Below are 23,115 nucleotides of genomic sequence, written 5' to 3' on the forward strand. Positions count from 1 at the left end.
ATAGCCTACAGAATTGTAAATAAGGAAGATCATTATATTAAGTGTGTGTAATGGAAGATAGCATAGTGGTATGAAGGATGTGGTGCACAAAAAGTCGTGGTAAAACCTAAAATAGCCTACAAAAACATGGATGTGTTAAGATATAAATATGTTTATTTGAAAGAAAAAGATCTGACTTTAACAATAAACGTGTAAAAGTAAACCATATTTTGCAGTTTTCACAGTACAAACTTCGATTTAGGATACCCGGAAATATCAACAGAGTGACACCTCCTAATATTTTTACACATCTCAGCTCCGACTCTCCCGGGAAAAGCTGTGTTGTTAAAAGTTTTGGAGGTATCAAAGATGCTACCGCCCCCTGCTGCGCCGGAGGGTTCACTACAGACACCAGCGGCTGGTCCTGATGCTGCAAAGAAGACATGAAAGCTCCTTTCATGAAAATTTCACAGTGCCTTTTTGAATGCATCATTTATGCAGCTCTTATTATTTTCATGAAGCAGAAGAGCGAATGCAAGACAAACAGCTGAATAATGTAAGTTGAGTGCACTGCTTTATTTACTCAAACGCAAGTACCATGTCGTTAATTGTGTACAAGAGCAGTTCCCCTACTGTGCTGTGACAGAAGAAAAGTGGCCTCCGCAGTATTTTTATCAAAAAAAAGAAAACACACACATAAACACACATCATGGTCCAAGTTTATAAATAAAATGAATAATAAACTACTGTACAATGAGCTAAAAAAAAGAGTGTATTTGAGAGATTTGAGGAAGCAGAGCAGTCCATCTGTTGTAGTTTATTCCTCTTCCTCACTGTCTCTCCCCCATCTGTGCAACACTCCCCGCTGTCCTCTCCTCTCCTTGACTATCAGTCTGCTTCGCTCCTCCAAACAGGCTCCGAATGTTGTGGTCAAGATGCCACCCTGCAGGGCTCTTGTGTGGCCAGCCGTTGGCGCTGACGTGGAGGGCCAATGGGAGAGGTGGGAGGCTTGACTCCCTCAGGTTGGCTCCCGGGCGAGCAGGGGCGGAGATGAAGGGGAAGTGGCCGTGGAGAGCCCGGGGCGTCGGGAGGGGCTTAGGGAGGCAGCACGGGAGCAAGAAGGGGTGAGGCACAGGCTGGACTGCTGTCAGGAAACACAAAGAGAGTTGTGTCAGAAGGATTGGTCCCCAAAGACGACAGGAGCTCAGACACATATCAGTTTATTCACAGCCATACATTCATATGACAAACCTATTTTCCAGACAGAACTTAAGGCACTGAACAGGCTTTAATGTCACAGCAGAATGGAAACTGTCTCTACACACATATATATATTTTATGGCAAAGTAATACAATTGTAAAAAGAAGTTGAAAGCATGAAAGTTCATTCTTGACCTCGATAGTTTGACAAAAGAGAAAGAGCTTAACTCAAGCTTCACCTTGAAGCTTTTTCTTAAGGTTTAAACTTTGCTACTGTCATGGCAACTGAACAAACGCTCTGCAGAGGAAGACTGTGAAACTGGTTCGAAAGCACAAATAAGGGGACTTTGAGTTAAGATTTTTTTTGTCAAAAGACAAAACATTTTAATGGTACAGTAGTACTTGTAGTATTTAATTGAGGGGATTCCTACCATTGACTCAACAAATATTAAATAATACACCTACAGTTTTACAATTTTCAAGGTGTGGAGAAGGTTTTTTTTTTTGGTGTTGACTCTTAAAAAAATATCACAGAATTTATTCATTTTAAAAACCACTGGAATTTGTCTTCGAGGTCAAGCTTGAACTGCATCCTTGCATTATTTCCAGCCACACACTTCATGTTCCACCTTGAAATAGAAAGAATTATACATGTAAGACACGGTGTAAAAGCAAGTTCCTCGTGCCTTGAACTAAAAGAAACTTCAGCTTATGAAATCAGCACACAGGCTTTTAAGTGAAACCTAACTGTATGAATATGAAGAAGGATAAAGATGTGATATAAGGTAGATGAAAAGCATTCTGATCTCCAGCTAATACTTCATAAAGACACTAAAAGAACAACAATGAGCTGCTCCAATAACAAGTACTGTCTGTGCAGGAAAAGCTTTATTCATCTTTTTCCTCGGTGCCACAGAGCCCCATCGTTGTCCCAACACTGCTAAAAACACATCAGTGAGGCACACTATTGCACAGGGTGACACATCCCTCCATTAACGGGAACATAAATACATACTGTTGCTGTAAAGACTCACTTGAAAACTAAATGTGTATCAATCCGCGACTGAAAATAGTCCCCCAAAAATATACAATTTCCTTCTACTTGAGTGACGTTTGCTAAAAAACTACAGTGCCCAGCTGTTTTGGGAAGTTATTGTGCATCAGTTTGTGTATGCAGGTTTGTATTATTATTATTATTATTATTATTATTAGCAGCAGAAGTATTTATAGAAATTCCATATTTATGATATTTTTGATTTTTCTTCATCTAAAATATTTTTATTTCTCCCTCTAGTGCTAATTTTATATAATTTTCTATTTTGTTTTATTCTACTCTAATTTAAATATTTAAATATTTGTTTATATATATTTTTTGTGTACGTAGTGTTGAGGGGGCTACAAGTGCATTTCATTGTGCAACCACGCCTTGTATAATGACTATAAAGCCAAACCTTAAACTTCAGGAGACATTTTTTAGCATCACATCTTCTGTAGAAACACGGGGCTCGGAGCAGAGAGCCACAGTAAGGACCAACATATTGGTATTTTCATGGGATTTGCTGCCAATAAGAAAAGTACAGAACAACACCTAATCTTGTCATTCTAAGATCCAGTGTCTGGGGTTTTTTTCCCCCGAGCAAAAACACTTTGGTGCTCGCCTTCACTCTCAGTCTACAGCCAGAATAAACACAGGGACAATAAAAACAGGATGAATGCCTTTGCCAATATTAGCAGACACGCTGCGAGCCGTGTTTGGGCCCTGTAGACGCACCTGCTGCTGCACAGGGGAATCACTGACGGCTGTGTTCTTACCTCTGTCCATCACCGACCCTGCTCCTCCACACAGAGGTAGACCGCTGTCAGCGGGGGGGAGAGGAAAGGGAAGAGGGCCGCTCTGCAGCTGGAGGATGGATGAATGGAGGATGAGATGGGGGGGATGGTTGAAATGGGAACATGGGTCTTTTCATACAATACAGTCAGTGCACAAAACATCAGGAACACCAGGGATCTATTACTGACTTATTAGGTACACTGCAGATCAAAGCTGATTTAGCTGAGAGGAGGAAGAGAGGTTAAACAAACACTTAAGGTAATGAAGACATTAATAAACCTGATAGCAATAAGGTGTTTCTGAAGGTTCACACACTGGTGGCTTCATTTAGAATTGAAATATAATAAAAACTTAATTACAATAAATGATATTAAGAGTCTTATTCCAACCTGGAATTTCAATTTACTAAAACGAATGGTACATTTTTTTAAATAGACTGCACTTCTACAGCGCTTTTCTACTTTAATTATAAATGATGGTGCTTTCTAAAGGACAGTAGGTAACCTAAGCCCTCAGCATGCCTGTGAATATGATAGAACTGTAACACACTGACTCCCCTCCACATTCGAGGATCAGCCAGTCAGGCAGTTTTATATTAAATGATAAAGTTTCAGTAATGATTTCTATTCAAGTCAGCCGGTTTTATATTAAATGATAAAGTTGAAGTAATTGTTTCTATTAAAGTCGGCCCATTTTTACTGAATAATACTGTTAAGGTTATTATTTCTACTTAAAGTGTTTTTGGAATAAAACTCTTCTTAAAGGACGACACCCATGTTTTGGGAAACTGATCAAATTACAGCTTATATGATGAGATATAAAACTACAGGTGCCTCCTAGAGACAAAAGAGTTGCTTTTTTTAATCATTTAAAATAAAAAGTAATGTAATTCAGAAGCTTTTCTAATAAACAGTGAAGTCCTTTAAGTCGTGAGATGAGATGTAAAGACGTGGTGATGACCTGATGGCCGGGTGGTGGCGGCGGGTATCCTGGGTAGTTGACCAGGATGAGTTTGCTGAAGTTGAACTTGTAGGTGAATCTTTTCCCTTTGGTCTTGTGCAGGATGCGTTTGTTGTAGTAGTATCTGGAAGTAAAATGTTTTCAGTGTAAGACTACATTCTGACTGTACTGGTGTGTGTGTGTGTGTGTGTGTGTGTGTAGATGTGTGTGTAGATGTGTGGGTGGGTGTGTTTACGCCAGGCTGTAAGAGTACAATATGTCTATAGTATACCCTCATGATCCTGCAGGGCACTTCAGATGCTTCTCAAATGGCATGTGTTACATCTGTGGGCATTTTAAATTTTAAATTTTAATTTGACAACATATGTTGGCGAGGAGAACATTTTATTTACAGCAGCAGCCTGAGGGAGAAGCTGCACAGAGAGGGAGGATTACGCACATTCACAGTTAAAGCACTCTGTGTGTGTGTGTATGTGTCAGAATGAATACGTCGACTTGTGTCTAGCACCTGAGCGCCCGGCTGAGCTTGTCGTAGTTCATGTGTGGTTTGCCCTTCCTCTCCCCCCACAGCCTGGCCAGCCTCTCGGGGTCCCGGATGACGAACTCGCCCCACTCCCCTCCCCAGCCGATGGCCCCGCCCTCGCCACGCCCCAGCAGCTCCAGCAGGAAGTGCCACAGCTGGACCTGTCTGGAGCCGGGCGACCATGCTGGCTTGTAGGCCCAGTCAGGGAAGAGCACTGCTGGAGAGACATGAGGAAGTCCTGTAAATGACTGGGAAGTCACTGACGTGCCACCTGAGGAGCTGAAGTAATGTGGTATTGATAAGCCCTGCTGGTAGTTTCAATTATTAATTTGTGTGTCAGCTGAGTAGCTTGTCTCGGGGATTCATCAGCATAGTGTAGTTATGCACAGCCCAATCGCCAGAATAAATGTTGGAATGGTACGTTTGTGCCAACTATGGATATGTCTTTACTTTCCAACAATGCTGTGGTTAAATGTTCAGGCACAAAATACATTTGGTTATCATTAGAAAAACACAGTGTTTTGGCCTAAAATACAAACTTTTGGTGGCACAATCGTCACTGGAAATGCCACCAATGTCTCTTGAACAGCGATCTACAGCTTGGCAGCTGTCTAGCCGCAGTGTCACGCCATCCACCGTTCCCTCCACCTCCCCATGCCACAGCCACTTGATATATATGTCATATACAGACAAGTGGAAGTTTGTCACTGAAGTATGTATGTAGTAGTTTCACTTGTCTGAATGTCTCCATCAGAGCAAACTATACATCAGTGCACTCTGATGAAGCTTTATGTCAAAACAGTAATTATTGTGCCTTACTAAAAAGCTCCTATATAACCATGTGCTCCAGATTTCATCACTCCAGATCCTTCCTCTGATGTCCTGTCTGCACTGGCTTGAGCTCTTAGGAGGCTCATGTCATGTGCAAAGAGTCCTGCATCCTTATTCTACACCGATTGTTTATCTTATTCATTCACTTCTTAATTCGTCTGTACAACATTAATTGAATGCTGACAAAACACGGGAAACACTCACCACTCTAGAGTTAGAATTTATATGCAAAACTTTATCTCGGGCCTGAGAGGACACAGAGTACGTGTAATTATTTCTTACATTATCTTTTCTCGTGATCATGAAGATTTGTTTTTCCTGTGAGCACAAACTCATCACTCCTTCATTATGAGAAAACAATTTGAGCTCATTATGTTGAGTTCACGGTATAATTATTGTTACCAAGGTTTACATTTTCTCACAGCATAACAGATATCTGTAAATTCTTTGTTTAGACACGACATTTATATACAAGTTCATGGAGTGTATGCACCTCACACCCTTCTCTTTCTCAGTTTACTTTTACTATTTTGCATCCCCTCCCTGCCCAGTGAAAACCCTGTATTTCCAGATATGTTGATTTTGAATGTTTGTGATAAACTGAAAGATGAAGTGTCCCTTTATGTGTTTTAAAATTCTCTTACTTCTAAAGATAAACAAACTTTTAAAAACCCTATTTAAAAAAACAGGCTGTTTATTTAAGCTCATGAAATGTCAACTTTTTAGAGATACATTGCTCTCACAGGGAGCGACGCTACACACATTTGATGATCTTAAAAAACAGTGGTTCCCAACTGGTCCAGCCACGGGGTCCAGATTTGTCCTTAGTCATTAGTTAAAGGTCCGCACAGTCTAAAATATTCAGCCTCATACTTGCGTTGGCCATGTCTCTGAGCTAGTTTGCTGTCTCTGTTGAGTATCTATCTGTTATTCACTCAATCTACAGCAGGAAACAGCACTTCAAAATAAAAGCTCTGTGCTGTATTTTCATTGTACTTCAAAATACAGTGTGTTTTTTACAAACTTGACACATTCACGGGTCACTTGCAGTCCATTCAGAATGGACTAACGACCCATTTTGGACCGCAACCCAGCAGTCGGCAACCATACTTTTACTAGAGTACTTGTAGTGGAGTGCACAGTGATTTTTAGTCTGAATACTTCTTCCGCCACTAGCTTGGATCAGGGGCGGGGCTAGGGGGTGGCTACTTGGGCTCAAGCCCCGGATGTTTTCTGAAAAGCCCCGAATGTGAATTTTACTTTGGGAAAAAAAAAAAGTCTTGTGAGTAACGCGCAGTACCGGAGTCCAACAGAGAGGCAGCAGCTGCGGGAAAGTAGCCTGTGTACTGTGTAGCCTGCCCTGAAGCGTTTCCTTGTTTATTACTCTCCAGGGTAACATTTTCTTTCCATGACCGTGGGTGAAAGCGGAGCACTTCTGATTGTAACGGCGAGTACCAGGATGCTGAAGAAGAAGGAGAAAGACGAAAGACGAAAGAAGAAAGAAGAATATGGATACTCTGAAGTTTTTTAATTCAAAGCCGGCGCCGAGAGTTGTCTCAGGTTAGTGAATCTTATCTGAAAGGTGACTGACGATGTTACTTTGCTGTTTTGCTAACGTTAGCTGGCTATACGTTGTGTTAAGATGAAAATGAAAGATAGCAAACTTGCAGCAAAAAACAAAAGCACCAATTTTTCGCGCGTGCTGACACCCGCGCATTTCATTCACCATCTGGGCTAAGCCCCAGATGTCCTACAATCCTAAATCTGCCTCTGGCTAGGATCATATTATCTCTTACGTTGAAGTTAAAAAAAAAATTGAGTACCAAGAATAATTTTGTAATGTCAACAAAATTACTAATTTTGTGATCACATGAAATAAACAAAATGTATTGATGTTCTCCGTAGTGGACACCACACCTTCAATTTTAGCTTGTGTAATTCAAAGTAAATTAAAATTCCTGTGATTCGCCACAGGGGGCGCCAAAGATGACAGTTCAAACAGCCCACCTACCAGCAGTGGTTCCTGATTGGTCAGGAGGTGGCCTGCATCATTTGTCAGGTATAACATGTTGTCTGTTGCTTTGTTTTTCAGGATTCTCTCTATTTTTATCATGCCATCGTGCCACGGGCTGACATACACACTGCAAAGCATGAATATATTATAACTCTTACATAAATATGAAAGCTCTCCCACACGAGTGACAACCCACGCACACCCACACGCATGTAACTGAGACGAATAAGGAGCATGAACACACTTACTTCTACTCCAGTAAGGCGATGAAAGGTGTCCTGCCGCAGAGCTGCAGCTGCACTGCATCTGAGAACACGCCACAAAATAAAAACAGATGAAACCACTCAGTATCTTCATCACTGTGATCACCATCGGAGTGAAGTTAGAGAGGCGAGAGGGGGAGAAAAAAAGCAGCTTAAGAGAAATATTAATTAGCTGTCATGTGGAGTTAAATTAGCCATCACAACAGAGCGCAGATGTAACTGATTACAGCAACTTCTGCACTCAATATCACTTATAAAATTAAATCATCTCCACACGGATTAATTTAATGACAAATCTAAGCTTAGAACAAAGAGCCCAGACCTTCAGACTGCATCAATATCAACTTAATTGTAAATAAAAATAAGGTTTATTGATCCCTGTCAGCTCATAATATGCTTGAAATTACATTTACTCATTTAATAGCCAATTTGCGATTAAAGCAAATCAGGCTCCTTTGCAGTAATGTAAATATGTGAAAGCATCACTTTCCCTTCAGACACTGTTTAGAATTGTCTATATTTCCCTATAATTTCATCCCATAAACACACACACATCGTCCACCCACAGACACAATGACCTTCTCGGGCGATTCAGAGCAGCAGAGGCACCCACCATCTTCCCTGGAAGGCTGAAAACTAATCTCTTCAAGAAGTACTTCACATAACCCTTTTCCCCCACTGAATGATGTCTCCTCTCCTATAAGCCCTCTTCCACGAGCTGTAATATCCTCTTATCTTGGAGCAACAAAAAAAACGATGCTTCCCCTCAGCTCTTATTTTATTTCCTTTTCCCATGCAGCAATGCACTCACACATGATCATTGCAGGGTCACAGGGACATTATCAGGGAACTAGGATAGCTGCTGAGCCAAAGACATTCTACTTTTAGACAATAACAGGTTCTGCTTGCAAAAGGCCTGAACAAAGATCTAATTAAAACATGAGACAATAAAAGTGCAATCATGCTGAAACAGGATTGCACACAAATAAGAGTAAAATGTTATGTTTTCTCTGCAATTTTATCCAAACTTTGCCTCTGACATTTGTATTCCTCCCTTTATATTGGCTGTTTTGTTGCTTAACTACAAATTGAAGCTTGTTCTACTGGATAAGAGCCTCGGCTAAGTGCCTGAACATGCAAAACTATATCCCCCATCAATCTAATGACAGACGGAATCACTCTGAATGCTACAATTAAAAACAATAAGTTTAAATCATCATGCCAGTCAAGCACGAGGGGTCGACGGAGAGGGGACTTTTTTAAAAGCAGACGAATTTCACATCTAATTCAACTAATCACTTACAAGGATTCTCCCTTACAATCATTTTGTTTACAAAGAGCCAGCTAATTAAAGACTCCTGTGTAAGTGTGATAATAATTCAATTGGTCCTGTTACCTTGATTGGAGCTGGAGTGGAAAAAAGCTTCGTTAGATGAATAACAATGATCAGTTTGTCTGCCGGCCCACTTCAAGTCTGGGAGGACTGAAGGATGGATGGACCGAATCTTAAACCCTCTATCTGATCTCACCTCTAACCACACACACACACTTCCACCTCCCCCCTCTCCCTCCTACAGCATCTCCCTTTTTCCCCCAACTCATAATGGGAGACTAGGTCAAAACTAAAAGATCCAATACTGATGATGATACCTTTTGGGGAAAAAAAACCAAACACTTGATAACATACATTTTTTTTAAAAAAGCATAGGCGTAATATTGCGGGGACGCATGGGACACGTCCCCGCAATATTTAGAACATGTGTATTTGTCCCCCAATAAAAACATAAAAGTAGCATAAGACTTTTACTTTGACAAAATTAAAGACTTTACAGCATAAATTTATGCAGAAAAGGGACAAATTGGACAAATTATATGTGTGTCGTCCCAACCACCCCCACAATATTCAAACCAAACCTACACCCTTGATCAAAAGAAGAAAAAGAAAAGACAAAAACCTCCCAAAAATTGTTTTCTTGGATGTTTTGATGAATCAATATGTTGATAAATTGATTAGTTGAGCAAAAGAAATTGAATTAACAGCACTTTTGATAATCAGGATGCATCTAGTGCTGCGACTCATGATTATTTTCATCATTGATTATTTTCTTGGTTAATCATTTTGTGTATAAAATGTCTGAAAATAGTGAAAAATCCCTGTTTTAATCTCTCAGAGCAAATCTAAAAATAAGTTTACCATCATACATGGCAAAGAAAATAAACAAATCTTAACATTTGAGGCATTTAAACCAGATTTTCTTTAATTTTTACTTGAAAAATGACCAAATTATTGATCAATAATCAAAATTGGTGTGTAAAAATTCACCAAAATGCAGAACATGCAAACCCCGCCATTTTATGTGTCATCCCACCCATTCCCACAATATTCAACCAAACCTTTAGTCACAAGTATCAAAAAAAAAGACAACCCCCCCAAAAAATAGTGTTTTCTTGGATGTTTTGATGAATCAGTGTTGATTAATCGATTAGTTGAGCAACAGAAATTTAATCAAGAGCACTTTTGATAATCACTATACATCTAGGGCTGCAACTAATGATTATTTTCATCATTGATTATTCCCTTGATTAATTGTTTTGTGTATAAAATAGTGAAAATCCCTATTTTAATCTCTCAGAGCAAATCTAAAAATCAGTTTACCATCACATATGGCAAAAAACATAAACAAATCTTAACATTTGAGGCATTTAAACCAGATTTTTTTTTTCATTTTTACTTGAAAAATTACCACATTATTGATCAATAATCAAATTAGTTGGTAAATAATTTTCCTTCAATCCTTTAATCAATTAATGTCTTTCAGCTCTAAGACATTAATCAAGCAAAATATTTGTCTAATATCACTGTAAACTAAATATTTGGGGGATTATTTTTTCAAACTGCTGCAATTCAATATTAACTTTGACTTGAAATTAAGATGGGCTTTTTTTCCGTCATATTTTATTGACTAAACAAACAACCAGTGATTCCAAAATACAAGTGGGAGATTAATTCAGAAACCTTAGTTGCAGCCCTACATGGGAGGCTTGTTTGTAAGCAGGGATGAGTGTAGGTCAACTGCTGCTATTACCCAGAGTGACAAAGGACAACAGTAAAATAGACTTAGATGACCATCATTACAAGTGAGAGTGTAAAGGGTCAGACCGAAAAAGAGGCACAAGAAAAAGAAAAAAATAAGCCGGGAGGAAATAGGTGAAGGCACTCTAATACGCTGAGGATTGGTGCGTATTATAGTGAGCCGAGGGGGAGGATATGATTGAGTAGAGTGAAGGTGACTGGAGGTTTTCTCCTCACTGAATCAAATAGGTGATGAACTCAATACCAGAGCAACACTTTACTCCACTACAGCTGCTTTTCACTCGATGGCAGTGACCTTGGCCAAGGTCAACAGGCTGTTCAATACCCCACCACACAGGCTGAGGAGGCTGTTAGAGGTGGTGACACATTTTACATGATGGTGATTACACGGTGATAAAGATACTGAGGAGTGGTTTTATCAGGTTTTTATTTTGGGGGGAGTGTTTTCAGATGCAGTGCACTCGAGTCTTAAGTACTCGTCTCACCTCGGTAAAAATGAGGATGAATTCCCACAAAACAAATGCGGGAAAAAATAGAAAAACGGTTAAGAAATTATATTACTAAGACATAACTTTTCTTTAATTGTATGCAGATAATCCCAGGAAACCATTTATAAGAGCATTTAATGGCCCTTTTTTTGCAGTGATGCATTTTTAATCTTGAGCTTTTAATTGTTTAATCACAAAATAATGTTATTTTACATTCAAATGCAGCTCCTTTTTCAACATAAGCAAATTAATACACACAAAAGGTGCAAGATACAAACAGCAAAAATAGAAATTAAGAGTCAGAGTTGATTTAAAAGTAAACACGCGAGCAGCTCATTATATTATATCAGGAGAAAATGTAATAAGAGGAAACACATTAATTAGAAACAGGGAGTGAACTGAAATACTCTTTTGTTGCCATATTCTGTTCAGTAGTGAAAACTTTCAAGTAGTGAAGGTTTGTAACTCAAGGTCTTAATCTTGTTTATTTATTCTTTGATGAAGTAGCTCCTGATTGCAATTTTTAGAGACTGCCAATTTTAGATTATTCTGATCAGGCAAAGTTGTTGTGTTTGGAAAACATGAACAGATATTGTTTGGCACTTTGGAGAATTGTCTTATTCATTTTCTTGCAGAGAGTGACATGTGAAGATCCGTACCACTCTTATACCACCATAAGCCTATTAGCTTAGCATAGCACAAAGACCGGAAACAGGTGGAAATAGCTAGCCTCACTCTGCCAAAAGGTAACACAATTCACCTGTTAGCATCCCTAAAGCTCACTAATTAACACCTGTGTATGTCATTTGTCAAATCCTTGCAAAAACTGATGACAAGAAGCAGTTTTACAGAAGGTTATGTGCCCAATTATGTCTCTAGATTCTCAGATGGTTGCCATGCAACCTCATGATGATGACTGGAAAGAGCCACGTTAGTCATTTATTTATGCTAATTAACTAATTATGCTGATATTTATCACACATCTCACTCTCATCTAACTCTTGGCAAGAAAGCATCAAACAATATTTCCTAAAATGTCAAATTATGAGTTGAATATGTAAAAACTTCTACTTCTTTCGTCAAAGGAGTTTGTAGAAAACACATTTCGGTTTGGTGTTGGTGCCAAAATCCAGTTATCAGATCCACACCAGTATCAGAAATGTCAAATACTACCCAGCTCTAATCAGAATAAAGTTAGAAACAATATTTCATACATAAACTGAATTTGAAAGTATGTTTTACAAAGTGATTCGGGTGAGAAGTAGGTTACAAGATCATTCTGGATGACTTAACCCCAACAAAGTGCTGCTGCTGTGTTTGTAGGTGGATTAGCTGTGATTTAGTTTTCACTGCAGCTGAGAAGGAGACAGAAAGAGAAGCTCACAGGAGCAATCCATTTAGGCTTATGATATAAATGCATCCCTATACATTCGCCCGCACACACACACACAGACGCACACTTATCGCCCCTCAGATGCGATAGCTGACACCGGAGGCTTTTAATTCCAGTGTAAATACAAATACTCTCTCAGACAGCTATCAATTATGCATGCCGCTAATTGAGTTGAATGTTGTGCTTTTAGCAGCCCGGGGACCCTGGGTCACATGCAAAAAGCCTGAAACCAAACACACACACACACACACACACACACACACACACACACAGACAAACACATATTTGCACTTACATACTTATGAGGACCCTTATTGATATCATGCATTCCCTTGCCTCTAATGTTAATCTTAATAAAATGGAGCACTGATTTAGCATTTTTAGCCCATTCATAATACATTAAGAGTACTTTATATCACTGGTGACGATTTTGCAGACCATGTTTCCATGTTGTGGGCGGCCACTGGTTTACATTCATTTCCATATGTTATGAAAATCATTAGCAGAGTGTTGGAACTTGCTAACATTATGTAATCCATGAAAGTAAATGTTGGGCCTGCATTTGTTTATGTTGGTTGTGCTAAAACTAAAACTGCATTACCATGTGACACTGCAGAAAGTGTGAGGACACTAGACTTAATGCCTCGTGGTTGTGTGCCTCCGTGTACCAGTCAAGTTACAGTTACAGTTTACATCCATGTCTGTGAAGAATACATTTTCCTCAGCAGCACAGAAGATCTATACAATTAGCATAGTTTCAAGGTGGGCACCCATGATTAGTGTCACCAGTTTAGCATCTGACCAAATGTCTCCCCTTCTGTTCCTGAGTTACGATGTTAATAAAGGCCAGAAACATTTTTGCAGGACATTATGATGTCACAGTGAAGCTGACCTTTGACCTTTTTGACATATTATGTCAACACTTCATCATTTTATCCTGTTAGACATTTGTTTGAAATACTGTCATGAATAGCATATGAATTTTTGAGTTATGGCCAATAACTTGTTTCATGAGGTCCCAGTGACCCTGACCTTTGACCACCATGTAATCAGTTCATCGTTGAGTCCAAGTGGATGTTTGTGCCAAATTTGAAAAAAAATCTCTCAATGTCTCCTTGAGATATCAAACTCACAAAAATGAGACGGCCGCAAGGTCACAGTTACCTTTGACCACCATGTAATCAGTTCATCGTTGAGTCCAAGTGGATGTTTGTGCCAAATTTGAAAAAAATCTCAATGTCTCCTTGAGATATCCAATTCACAAAAATGAGACAGACGCAAGGTCACAGTTACCTTTGACCTTCGACCATCAAATCTAATTAGTTGATTGCTGAGTTGAGGTGGACGTTTGTGCCAAATTTGAAGAAATCTCTTTAGGGCATTCTTGAGATTTCGCATTCAAGAATGTGGGACATACGGACGGACGGATAATCCAAAAATATAAAGCCTCCAGCTTCAGAGGCAGTAAAATTGGCACTAGTTTCAAGAGGCTGCAAATATAAAAACATGCATCATGCTTTAGAAACTTCATGTTTAGCTATAACTTACAAAAACATATTTATAGTCCTTTAACCATCACAACTACAACCCCGATAACCTTAATTTTAACCTTAACCCCTTGAAAAAAAGTCTTAAAGGTCCAGTGTGTAGGATTTAGGGGCATTTCTTGTCAGAAGTGGGATATAATATTCTTAACAATGTTTTCATGAGTTTCTAATCACATGAAAATAAAATCTGTGCTTTAATTACCTTAAAATGGGCTGTTTCTATCTACATATGTTACAGGTACTCTCTTATTTAGTCCGCCATGTTGTTCTACAGTAGCTGAGAATGGACAAACCAAACACTGTCTCTAACTAGGGCCCTTCACATCTTGTTTTGAGTTCTGCAACCTTATCATTAGGTGCCACTAAATCATTTGACCTTTAAAGGCCCCGAAAACCTATTTCTTAGTTTCGCAATTTTTGAAGATTCACTCCTTGATGTCTTTATCTACAGATGCTCAGCTTTGTCATGTTTGTTTCCTCAGGTGTTGCCAAATTCAACATTTAAGAGAAATAGGAGGTTTGACAATCTGCACTTCATCGCAAATGAGAAAAGTTTGCTGATGAAGACTGTGTGATAGTTTTGAAAGCTCCAGAATGTGAGCCTCGTGTGGAGATGGATTTGTTAGTTTTCATGTGCTTTAACCCTAAAAAAGCCATTTGAAGCAGTGAGGACCAGCAGAAATGTCACTTTCCAAAAAAACGTTCCCAGTCTCAACTACCAAAACTGAAATTGGTCCTCTCAAAGACAGCAGCACAAGATCACACACACAGTAAAAAAAAAATAAAAATGCTGCTGCGCATGGATTTACACGGACATATCTTTGTACACACACTCAATACACACAGACACACAACAAAGGAAGAGGCCTCACAGTGAGTATAAAAGCTGACAGTTTGGAAATTGAGCCTTCGGACTGATGGAGCCGCCCAGGCAGCATCCAGAACCAGATGACAGAAAGAGAGATTTAAACAAACAGGCTGAATATTGAGGCGAGCAACATTGTCGGGGGAATATTACTGTAAAGATGTAATATAAACACAGAGTTGTAAGAAGAAAACCAGCTCCTCTGCCTTATTTACTCTGTTGTGTTTCTGTGCCAGATATTAGCCCGGTCTATCACCAACAGAAGCTGTGAAGGGGAAAAAAACAAATATAATGAAGGACTTCTGCCTTGGCATAATCAAACTTCACATTCCCTGAGGGGCAATTTAGGTAGACGGGAATTTGCTTTCCACCAAGATTGTCATCCTCTTTTTTTTCTCCCTCTCCTTCAGCGAGCGGCATTATCTCCTCTGTGATGAACTGCGTATGTGTTTGTGTGTGGATAGAGGATGATGAGGAGGAGGAGGAGGAGGAGGAGGGTTGGGGGGGTTAAGTCTGGATTTGATCCCCACTAAAAGGACTGTTTGTTTTACAGCTGACGACCCCGGAGTTTAATCTGGTGCTTAGCTGCCTGCTCAATCTCTCTTCTCCTTCGTCTCCCCGCATCCTCTCATCCTCTCTGCCTCTCTCTTTCCCCTTCATCTCTCCCTCTTTCTCACTCGCTCAATCGTATCATCCTCTCGCAGCAAGCTAACCCCCCCCCCCCCCCCCCCCCCCCACCACCTCTCCATCATCCTCCTCTCTCCATCCTCCATCCCTTGTCATCTCCTTATTTCTCTCCTCTTTCTCTGTGGCGCCAGGAGCGGTTGTTCGCGATTTACATTTAACTGGATCCATCAGGTTGTGTGTTATGCGGAAAATTAAGCGGTGTTACATCATACAGTACAGTGGGCGCATGTGTGTGTGTGTGTGTGTGTGTGTGGGAAGATGGGAAAAAAGTGCAGTGATGGTTTTGGGCCCTGAAATGTGTCCATGTGTGTGTGTTAGGGCCTCTAAATGTGTGTGTGTGTGTATGTGTGTGTGTGTCAGGAGGACAATAGTGAGAGTGTATGTTAAACAGGATGATGGTGTTGCAGCAGATGAGGGTCATGCTCGGGGACTTAAGGGTCAAATCCTGTTAGAAGTAAGAGGGATCAAGGCTTTAGCAAGGCGCTGACTCTATTTTTTTATTTTTTTTAACTGCTGCAATATTCACTGACGCTGTGCAAGAGGAGCTCCGCGAGTGTGTGTGAGACATTCAGTGTCTGTGTGTGGAATAGCTTCAGAACAGCTTTGATTTGATTGAGCTGCCTTAAAATAATTTATTGTATCAGGATAAACCCCTTGAGCAGGGACGGAAGAACTACTCTGATGTTTTATTTAAAGGGAGTAATAGCACAGTGTGGAAATACTCTGGTACAAGTATTCAAATTCTTTCTTATATAAACGCACAGAAGTATTAGCATCAGAATATATAGAACTAAAAGCAGTCTACTCATTATGCAGAGTGGCACATTACAGAATAACATAACTGGATTATAAACTGATGTTGCAGCTGGTAATGGTGGGGCTAATTTTAACTATTTCATATGCACATATCTACTCTGATACAATGTGGTGGAGTAGAAGTATAATGTTGCATGAAATGGAACTACTCGAGTAAAGTACAAGTGCCTCAAAACTGTACTTAAGTGCAGTATTTGGAGAAATAACATGACTTTGTAAGACTCCTGGTGCACAGTGGCACATTATAAACAGTTTATTGGGGGATTACAGGCATATAAAGGTTCACATGCTGTAATTATGGGACCAAACATCATCAAAGAAAGTAAAAAAAATCTAAGGAGGATTCATTTTGGATCTAATGTGTGAACAGAGTTTTGGTGTGCAGGCTCTGTTCACTGTTTGTGAGGTGTACTGAGCACCACTTCTGTGTCGTCATTGTAATTTATCTTTAATCATAATCATATTAGCAATGGGCAACATTTCAAATGTTATCATTATTATTATTAATTTTATTTTTTTGTTGTTTCTGTTTTGTTTTTTTACAAATTAAAGGTAACACAGCATGATTTACAAATGGTCATTTTGTGGGTGAAGTATTCCTGTAGAGCAGTGGTTCCCCAACTGTGGGGGCACGACCCCCTTAGGGGGATGCCAAAGAGCCATGGCGGGGGGTCGCGAAGCCCTCTTGATTTTAAGGGGTATAATAATTTTAATGTGGTATGTGTCAAAATTTGATTCATTGATGTATCAAAAACAAATATTCAAGGGTTATATTAAAATATGTGTTGCTAGGATACGGGTGTGTGGTACCAAAGTCTACAATGGTAAAAATGTTCTATTCTAATATTATTAGATAATTATTATTGATGGATTAACATGTAAGCAGCATGTTAACGATCATCAAGGTGGAGCTGATGTTCACTGTATAATACAGGATACTGCTGAGTAACGATGCAACATATTTTGTAAAGTTATTAGAGGTTTTGTATTAAAACAGTTCATCTCCAAAGTAAATTTTAAGTTTGGCTGACAGATATATGCAGCAATATTCACTGCTGTTCTGTCCACTATCGCTTATCTCAACCAGCACTGACCACTAATTGTCCATGATTTACCCCTGACAGTGTGTGAGTCTAAATAATGTGTGTTATGTATTGTACTGTCTGTTTTGTTGTATTAATACAAAAAAAACTATTGTCTGTATCCCAAATTGCCTCTTGGGGACATTTAAGTTTTTACCTTACCTTACCTTGTATTTCCTTTTGAAATATACTGACACAAAGGTAAAAAGTAGCATAAGATGAAGTGTGCATGTGCCTATAATTACACTGTAACATCCCATTATCTGTGATTACATTTCACTACAATGCATAATCTGGCAGAAGGATTTATTCAAGGCAGTTTTCAGTGTCTTGCTCAAGGACACTTTGAAATATGGTCACAACTTAAAGGAAAAAAGTAAAAGTGGTGGCAGAACAGATGACAAAAAGATGTGACACAGCGCAGACCCAAAAACAAAGGGACAAGTTATGGTGGCACTAATATAATGAAGGAAGGAAAGGTAGATGATGAGGGGGACTACTGTGTATCTTAATGGAAAGACTATGTTTGTGTATGTAAATGTGTTATGTGCATGTGTCAAGAAAACTGTAGAGGTGTTTACAGAGAGAAAAAACAGAAAATAGCTAAGATATGTGGGTAATAAATAAAATGAGGGGGAGGTAATAAAGAAAACAGCATCTAAAAAAAAAAAAAAAAAAATCCATGGTATAATTTGCCCAGCCATAATTCAACCCAATATTATGTCATCTTTTTTAGTGTATTAAGCTGTGGGTTCTTTCAATACCAAATTCTCTCTGAATTTTGGCACCGGAAACAAATGTATCATCCAAAATTAAAAAAAAGAGAATTGTCAAATTTGGATGATGCAGAAGCCATTACTGTTTAAACATTGGGTTTGTTGTATTGCTGCATTTTTAAAGGCTTGAGTCATGCTGACAGAAAAATAATGCTCATTAAAAAGAGCATTTTTAGCCAAATAGCACTCAGCAAAAGGCTTTTTTTTTGTTCAACGTTAGATACGTATACAAACAAGGACATGGACAGAGCTTTCTCTGTGTACTTGGGGGCAGTGTAGCATAGTTCAAGTAAGTGAGTTCAAATGGCTAAATGGATCAAATTGGTACTATGTTGAAGAGACCAGTCCATTGACATGTCAAGGTGTATTTAATGCCCTCACAGACCTTTGCCGTCCACAACACTACCTCCATTAAAAGGTACATTATTATGACCTCCTCCACCGTCACCACGTTTATTATCAGAAACGTTTGTCTCTGCCCCCTATTGCCATTATGTAGATGTATCTATGGCAACGTAAAGGACACATGGAAGTATGTGGGCAGTGGTGTTAACGTTTGAAGTGAACGTATCTATTTTTGCACATAAGGGGAGTATAACTGAGCCTTAAGTGTGAACTGATGTGCAAAAAGCATGAAATCTCATATTGCAGTACAGAACGTTCGTTGGTTGTTGTCCAAGGCAGACTGAATGTAATGGTGACTGTCATGATATAAGAGAGGCACAAATAAGATTTACAGCAAATGAGATTTCCTTTCTTCTTCCTGCCTTACACCATCTTATGAGTCCCACATCAGCTGAATCGTCACTGAAGTATCTCGCAGGGGGAAACTATCAAGATGGAAGAGAGAACAAAAGTGGAGAGCAGAGACAGCAACGTTCCCTAAGGAGGCAAAGCTGTATAATATCATGAGTGAAAAATTAAGTCAATAAAATGACACTAAAATGGACCTGAGGCGCTTTGAGTGGCGGTGTGTCGACGTGAGGGAGAGGCAGACTGTGTTTGCTGTGTTTCACAATGAAAGCAGGCTAATGCCCTCTCACTTAATACCAGAAGGTTATGGACCAATTGTCGTCCTCACTTAGGGGTTTTTTTCCCCCCCTTTTCCCCTCCACTTTCAGGTCTCTCAGCCTCCCTGGTTCGTGCGGCTCTCCAGGGAACTGTGGTTTCTGAAAGGTTTCTCAATGTCCCTAATCCCTCCATCTCTTTGTGTCCAGGCAAAAAATATATCCGCATGAAACTCAAGAGGCTGACAGGGGCCGAGTCGTGTGAGAAAAAGATGAGCTTCGGTCCAATATTTTGTGGGAATAAGGGAAAAAAGCTCTTTTTTTTATTTAAATTGAAGATAAAAACTAATTTAGTTTCTTTTCAAGGAACAGCACAAAGCTTTAAAGTAGTGCTTCTAAAACTACAGTTCTCCAGGTTCAGCAAAAAGCAGAATGGTTTAATTTCACTCATTTTAATAACTATAAATTATCCCAATTAAGAGGGAATGACAGCTTTAATCACAGGTTTCAGTTACAAACATTATCTCCAAAACTACTCTGTGGACAGTTTTTGACTGCAGAGTAGAGAATCGTGTGGCAGCTCAACTAATTTGAAAAAAAGGAATGATGATTTGATTAAAAAATAATTCAAATATATTCATATATTTGAGTTAAGAATGAAAATAAACACCAGATCAAACTGGTGTATGCTGATGCACTGTAGATTTACACTAACCACTATATCTTATAGCTACAGCAGGCTGACTGCACAGTCAATGCCACCAATCTGAATCAGTTTTAACCAGTTATAACATTTTGAAACCGTTTGTTGCGATTGCATGAAGTCAATAAGCAAGCACAGACGTTGAAATAGTTAGCTAAAAGTGATGGATGAATGGTTGCAATTGTTTGCTAAAAGTAATGGTTGAAATCTTGAGTGTAATTGAATCATAAAAGAACAGTCGAAAGAAATAATGTTAGCTTTTAATTCAATGAATTGTTGATATAGCTAGCTAAGATTACTTTTATAGACAGTTTAAACAGTTTGAAGTAATAGAGAGTCGAAATTAATATCTGTGTATAAAGACGGACGACATGACAACTCCCCAGAAGTGAAGCTAAAATATCTTGATCGCCCTCTGGAGGCTGGAGTTTCATCGATGTTTAAAGAGAACTGGATACAGTGTTGGAGGCAGGGCCACGTTCATTGCTATTAAAGTTGCTCAATTGTGCATGAAGCATAGATTTGAATAATACCCAGATACCTGATAGCAAAATGGTGGTCTTTGTAGTTAACCGCCTGTTGCGTATGCCAAAAAAGTTTTAAGCTCACAGTTTTACTCTCACAGTATGCGGCCCGCTGAATATGCACAGCAGTGTTTCTCCTGAGTTCCCGCTTGGCTTAAAGACTTTACATTGGGATGACGTCACACAGATTTTTAAATCACTTTTTTGGCTCCAGAAAAGCTTAACAAATATAAAACCTCCATGGATTAAAATCCATAATAGACAGAGTCATAATTGACCTTGTTTGGAGCTTGAGGTGTCTTGTCAATAGTTTTACAGATGTCTCTTGGGGGAAAATGATTTTTGGGCCGCAGGGTTGTTTTTTTCGCTGCAGTATCACAAGTGGCTACTGGGAAAAATTGTCTGCAAGGCTTTCCTGGGGGGCTGATAGGAAGCAAAAAAAGTTTGACTTCCATGCATGAAATAAAGTGCTGCAGGGAGGTGTTTTCTGGTTCCCTTGACAAAAAGCCTACAGGATTTTTCTATTGGAGTATTGCAGAAAATAAGCTCTGTGGCAAACTAACATTTATAATACAAATCACAAATGAACAGTACTTTTATGATTTTTTGTAAATGCAATCGCCAGAGGTAAAGCCAACACTAGGCCATAAACAATCTATACTCCAGTTGTATGACTTTACATCCTTGCCACAATGAGACTGTAAAGCCCTGATCGGCGTAATGACATTTCGCTGCCTCATATAGCTACTTGTTAGCAACCACCTTTTTCAAGACACATAGAATCCGCTTTTACGTCTGGAACCTCCGGTCTACGACGGGCTTGAGACACGCCGTCGATGAGGACTTGGCTCAGGTTAATCTGATCCTGTTTGATTCGGTGGTGGGAACCTCTTGCAACCACATGCCTTTCCTGACGTCGTCCTGATGTCCTGACATCCCGGACCTTCTGCATGGAAGACGAGTGCTCTAACCACTACACTACATAAAAGACTGAAAATTCATGAGTGGGGTATTTGCTGATGTATTTTATGGATCTGGATCTTCCAATCTGCTTCCACATTGTTGGACCCATAGAGTAAATGCAGTAGACACAGCTAACCCTACAGTTTAGCCACCACTAACTTGAATGGGGAAAATTTGTGTGGCACTGCTAGACTTAAATGTCATCGAACTGAGTGGATCAAATTCCGAACAAGTCATTTCAAAGGGGTTGTGACGCTCAAAAAATGTATCCACTAATTTACTGTCTCTTTAACAATGTAAGTCCTTGAGAAAAAGTCTTTGGGCCCACTGGTATAATGTGACAGACCCGTAAGTTGTAATTCCACAGTTAAGCAACTAATTGGCTTCAGAGTGCAACGCTGGTCCTGGGGCTCGAGTCGGATGGGTGTATGGGTGAGAACTCAATACCGTGGACAGGCTCTGGTTCAAAATGAAGTCATCAAGATGGCAGCACCCATATCCACGATATTTTGGTTTCATTTTTTGTACAGTGGGAGGAGGTGGAGATGCATTGTCCATCTTTGTATACAATCTATAGTTTTAAAAGCAATAAATGTTTTAAATAGCTATAGTGCAGTGGAACAACTGAAAGAGATAAAGTTAGAGGCAAGATAGATGGTTAGATAGCTGAGAGTAAACCATTGTAGCTGTAATGGATAAAAGCTTGAAAGCTAACCAAGATTACATTAATAAACAGTTGAAATTATTACCTAAGGTAATGGATAAATATCTGGACAACTTAGCTGAATTTAATGTAATGTAATAACTGGTTAAAAGGTCCGATAAAATGCTAGCACTAATGCAAACTTCACCCAACAGACCCAAACAGACACTTCAACTTAATCAATGGCTCAGTGTTGGATAATGTCCAGCTCAAAATGCATGCAGCTGAAAACATGGCCGTAGAGTCAGTCAAGGGGTAATTTAGCTCTTCGATCTGCAGTTACATCACGCAAAAAAAGTTTGGGAACCACTGGCGTACACGTCCAAACTTAATGTGGTACAGCTACAGGACAAAAGCAGCATACAAAGTAAAGAAAAAGGGTGCTCCACATACTGAATATTGCAAGCTCCCAGAATATTTATGAAACAAAAGTTTGGCTTTTGAGATCTTTGCCGGGCAGGTTTACTTCAAAACGTTGCATCATAAAATTACATGTTTTAGAACTGCAATATTTGAGGGTACCCCTACTTTAAAGGAGAAGTGTGTAGAGTTTAGGGAGTTCTGTTAGTAGAAATGGAACATTCATAATTATATGTTCATTGGTGTATAATTACCTGAAACTGAGTATTGTGCGTTATCATTAGCTTAGAATGAGGCATTTTTAGTTACATAGGGAGTGTGTCCTCTTCCACAGAGCCTGCCATGTTGCACTGTCAACAGACAAACCAAACACTGGCTCTACAGAGGGCTTTTCATGTTATATCCTACCTGCAGGCAACCATAGGGATAAGGCATTTGGCTGATTGCATCTGCGACCTCACTGTGAGATGCCACACAACCCTACACACTGGTCCTTTCAGCAAAGG

General features: G+C 39.4%; 1 protein-coding gene across 2 annotated transcripts; it reads right to left on the reverse strand.

Moving 5' to 3' along the window:
- Positions 1 to 587: 587 nt before the first annotated feature.
- Positions 588 to 23,071, reverse strand: LOC126382943 (ETS domain-containing transcription factor ERF-like). 2 transcript variants are annotated; one of them, XM_050033234.1, is made up of 6 exons: positions 23,018 to 23,071; positions 7,587 to 7,644; positions 4,479 to 4,710; positions 3,971 to 4,094; positions 2,992 to 3,079; positions 588 to 1,123 (listed from the first exon to the last, which is right to left on the reverse strand). In XM_050033234.1, the coding sequence occupies exons 1-6, from the start codon at positions 23,042 to 23,044 to the stop codon at positions 810 to 812; spliced, it is 843 nt and encodes a 280-aa protein (XP_049889191.1). In that variant the 5' UTR covers positions 23,045 to 23,071; the 3' UTR covers positions 588 to 809. The 2 variants fall into 2 exon arrangements, with proteins under 2 accessions (XP_049889191.1, XP_049889192.1); XM_050033235.1 differs by lacking the exon at positions 23,018 to 23,071 and adding an exon at positions 8,180 to 8,233.
- Positions 23,072 to 23,115: the final 44 nt, after the last annotated feature.

This window comes from Epinephelus moara, chromosome 21, assembly GCF_006386435.1.
Source record: "Epinephelus moara isolate mb chromosome 21, YSFRI_EMoa_1.0, whole genome shotgun sequence".
Classification (NCBI taxonomy): Eukaryota; Metazoa; Chordata; class Actinopteri; order Perciformes; family Serranidae; genus Epinephelus; species Epinephelus moara.

Bases quoted from the DNA above. Each gene is read 5' to 3' on its own strand.
- LOC126382943 (XM_050033234.1), bottom strand. From the start codon at position 23,044: ATGCCTTATCCCTATGGTTGCCTGCAG. The intron at 4,095-4,478 runs GTGCTAGACACA...TTTTACTTCCAG, and splicing joins AAGCTCAGCCGGGCGCTCAG to ATACTACTACAACAAACGCA. The intron at 1,124-2,991 runs GTAAGAACACAG...GTTTCCTGACAG, and splicing joins AGGGTCGGTGATGGACAGAG to CAGTCCAGCCTGTGCCTCAC.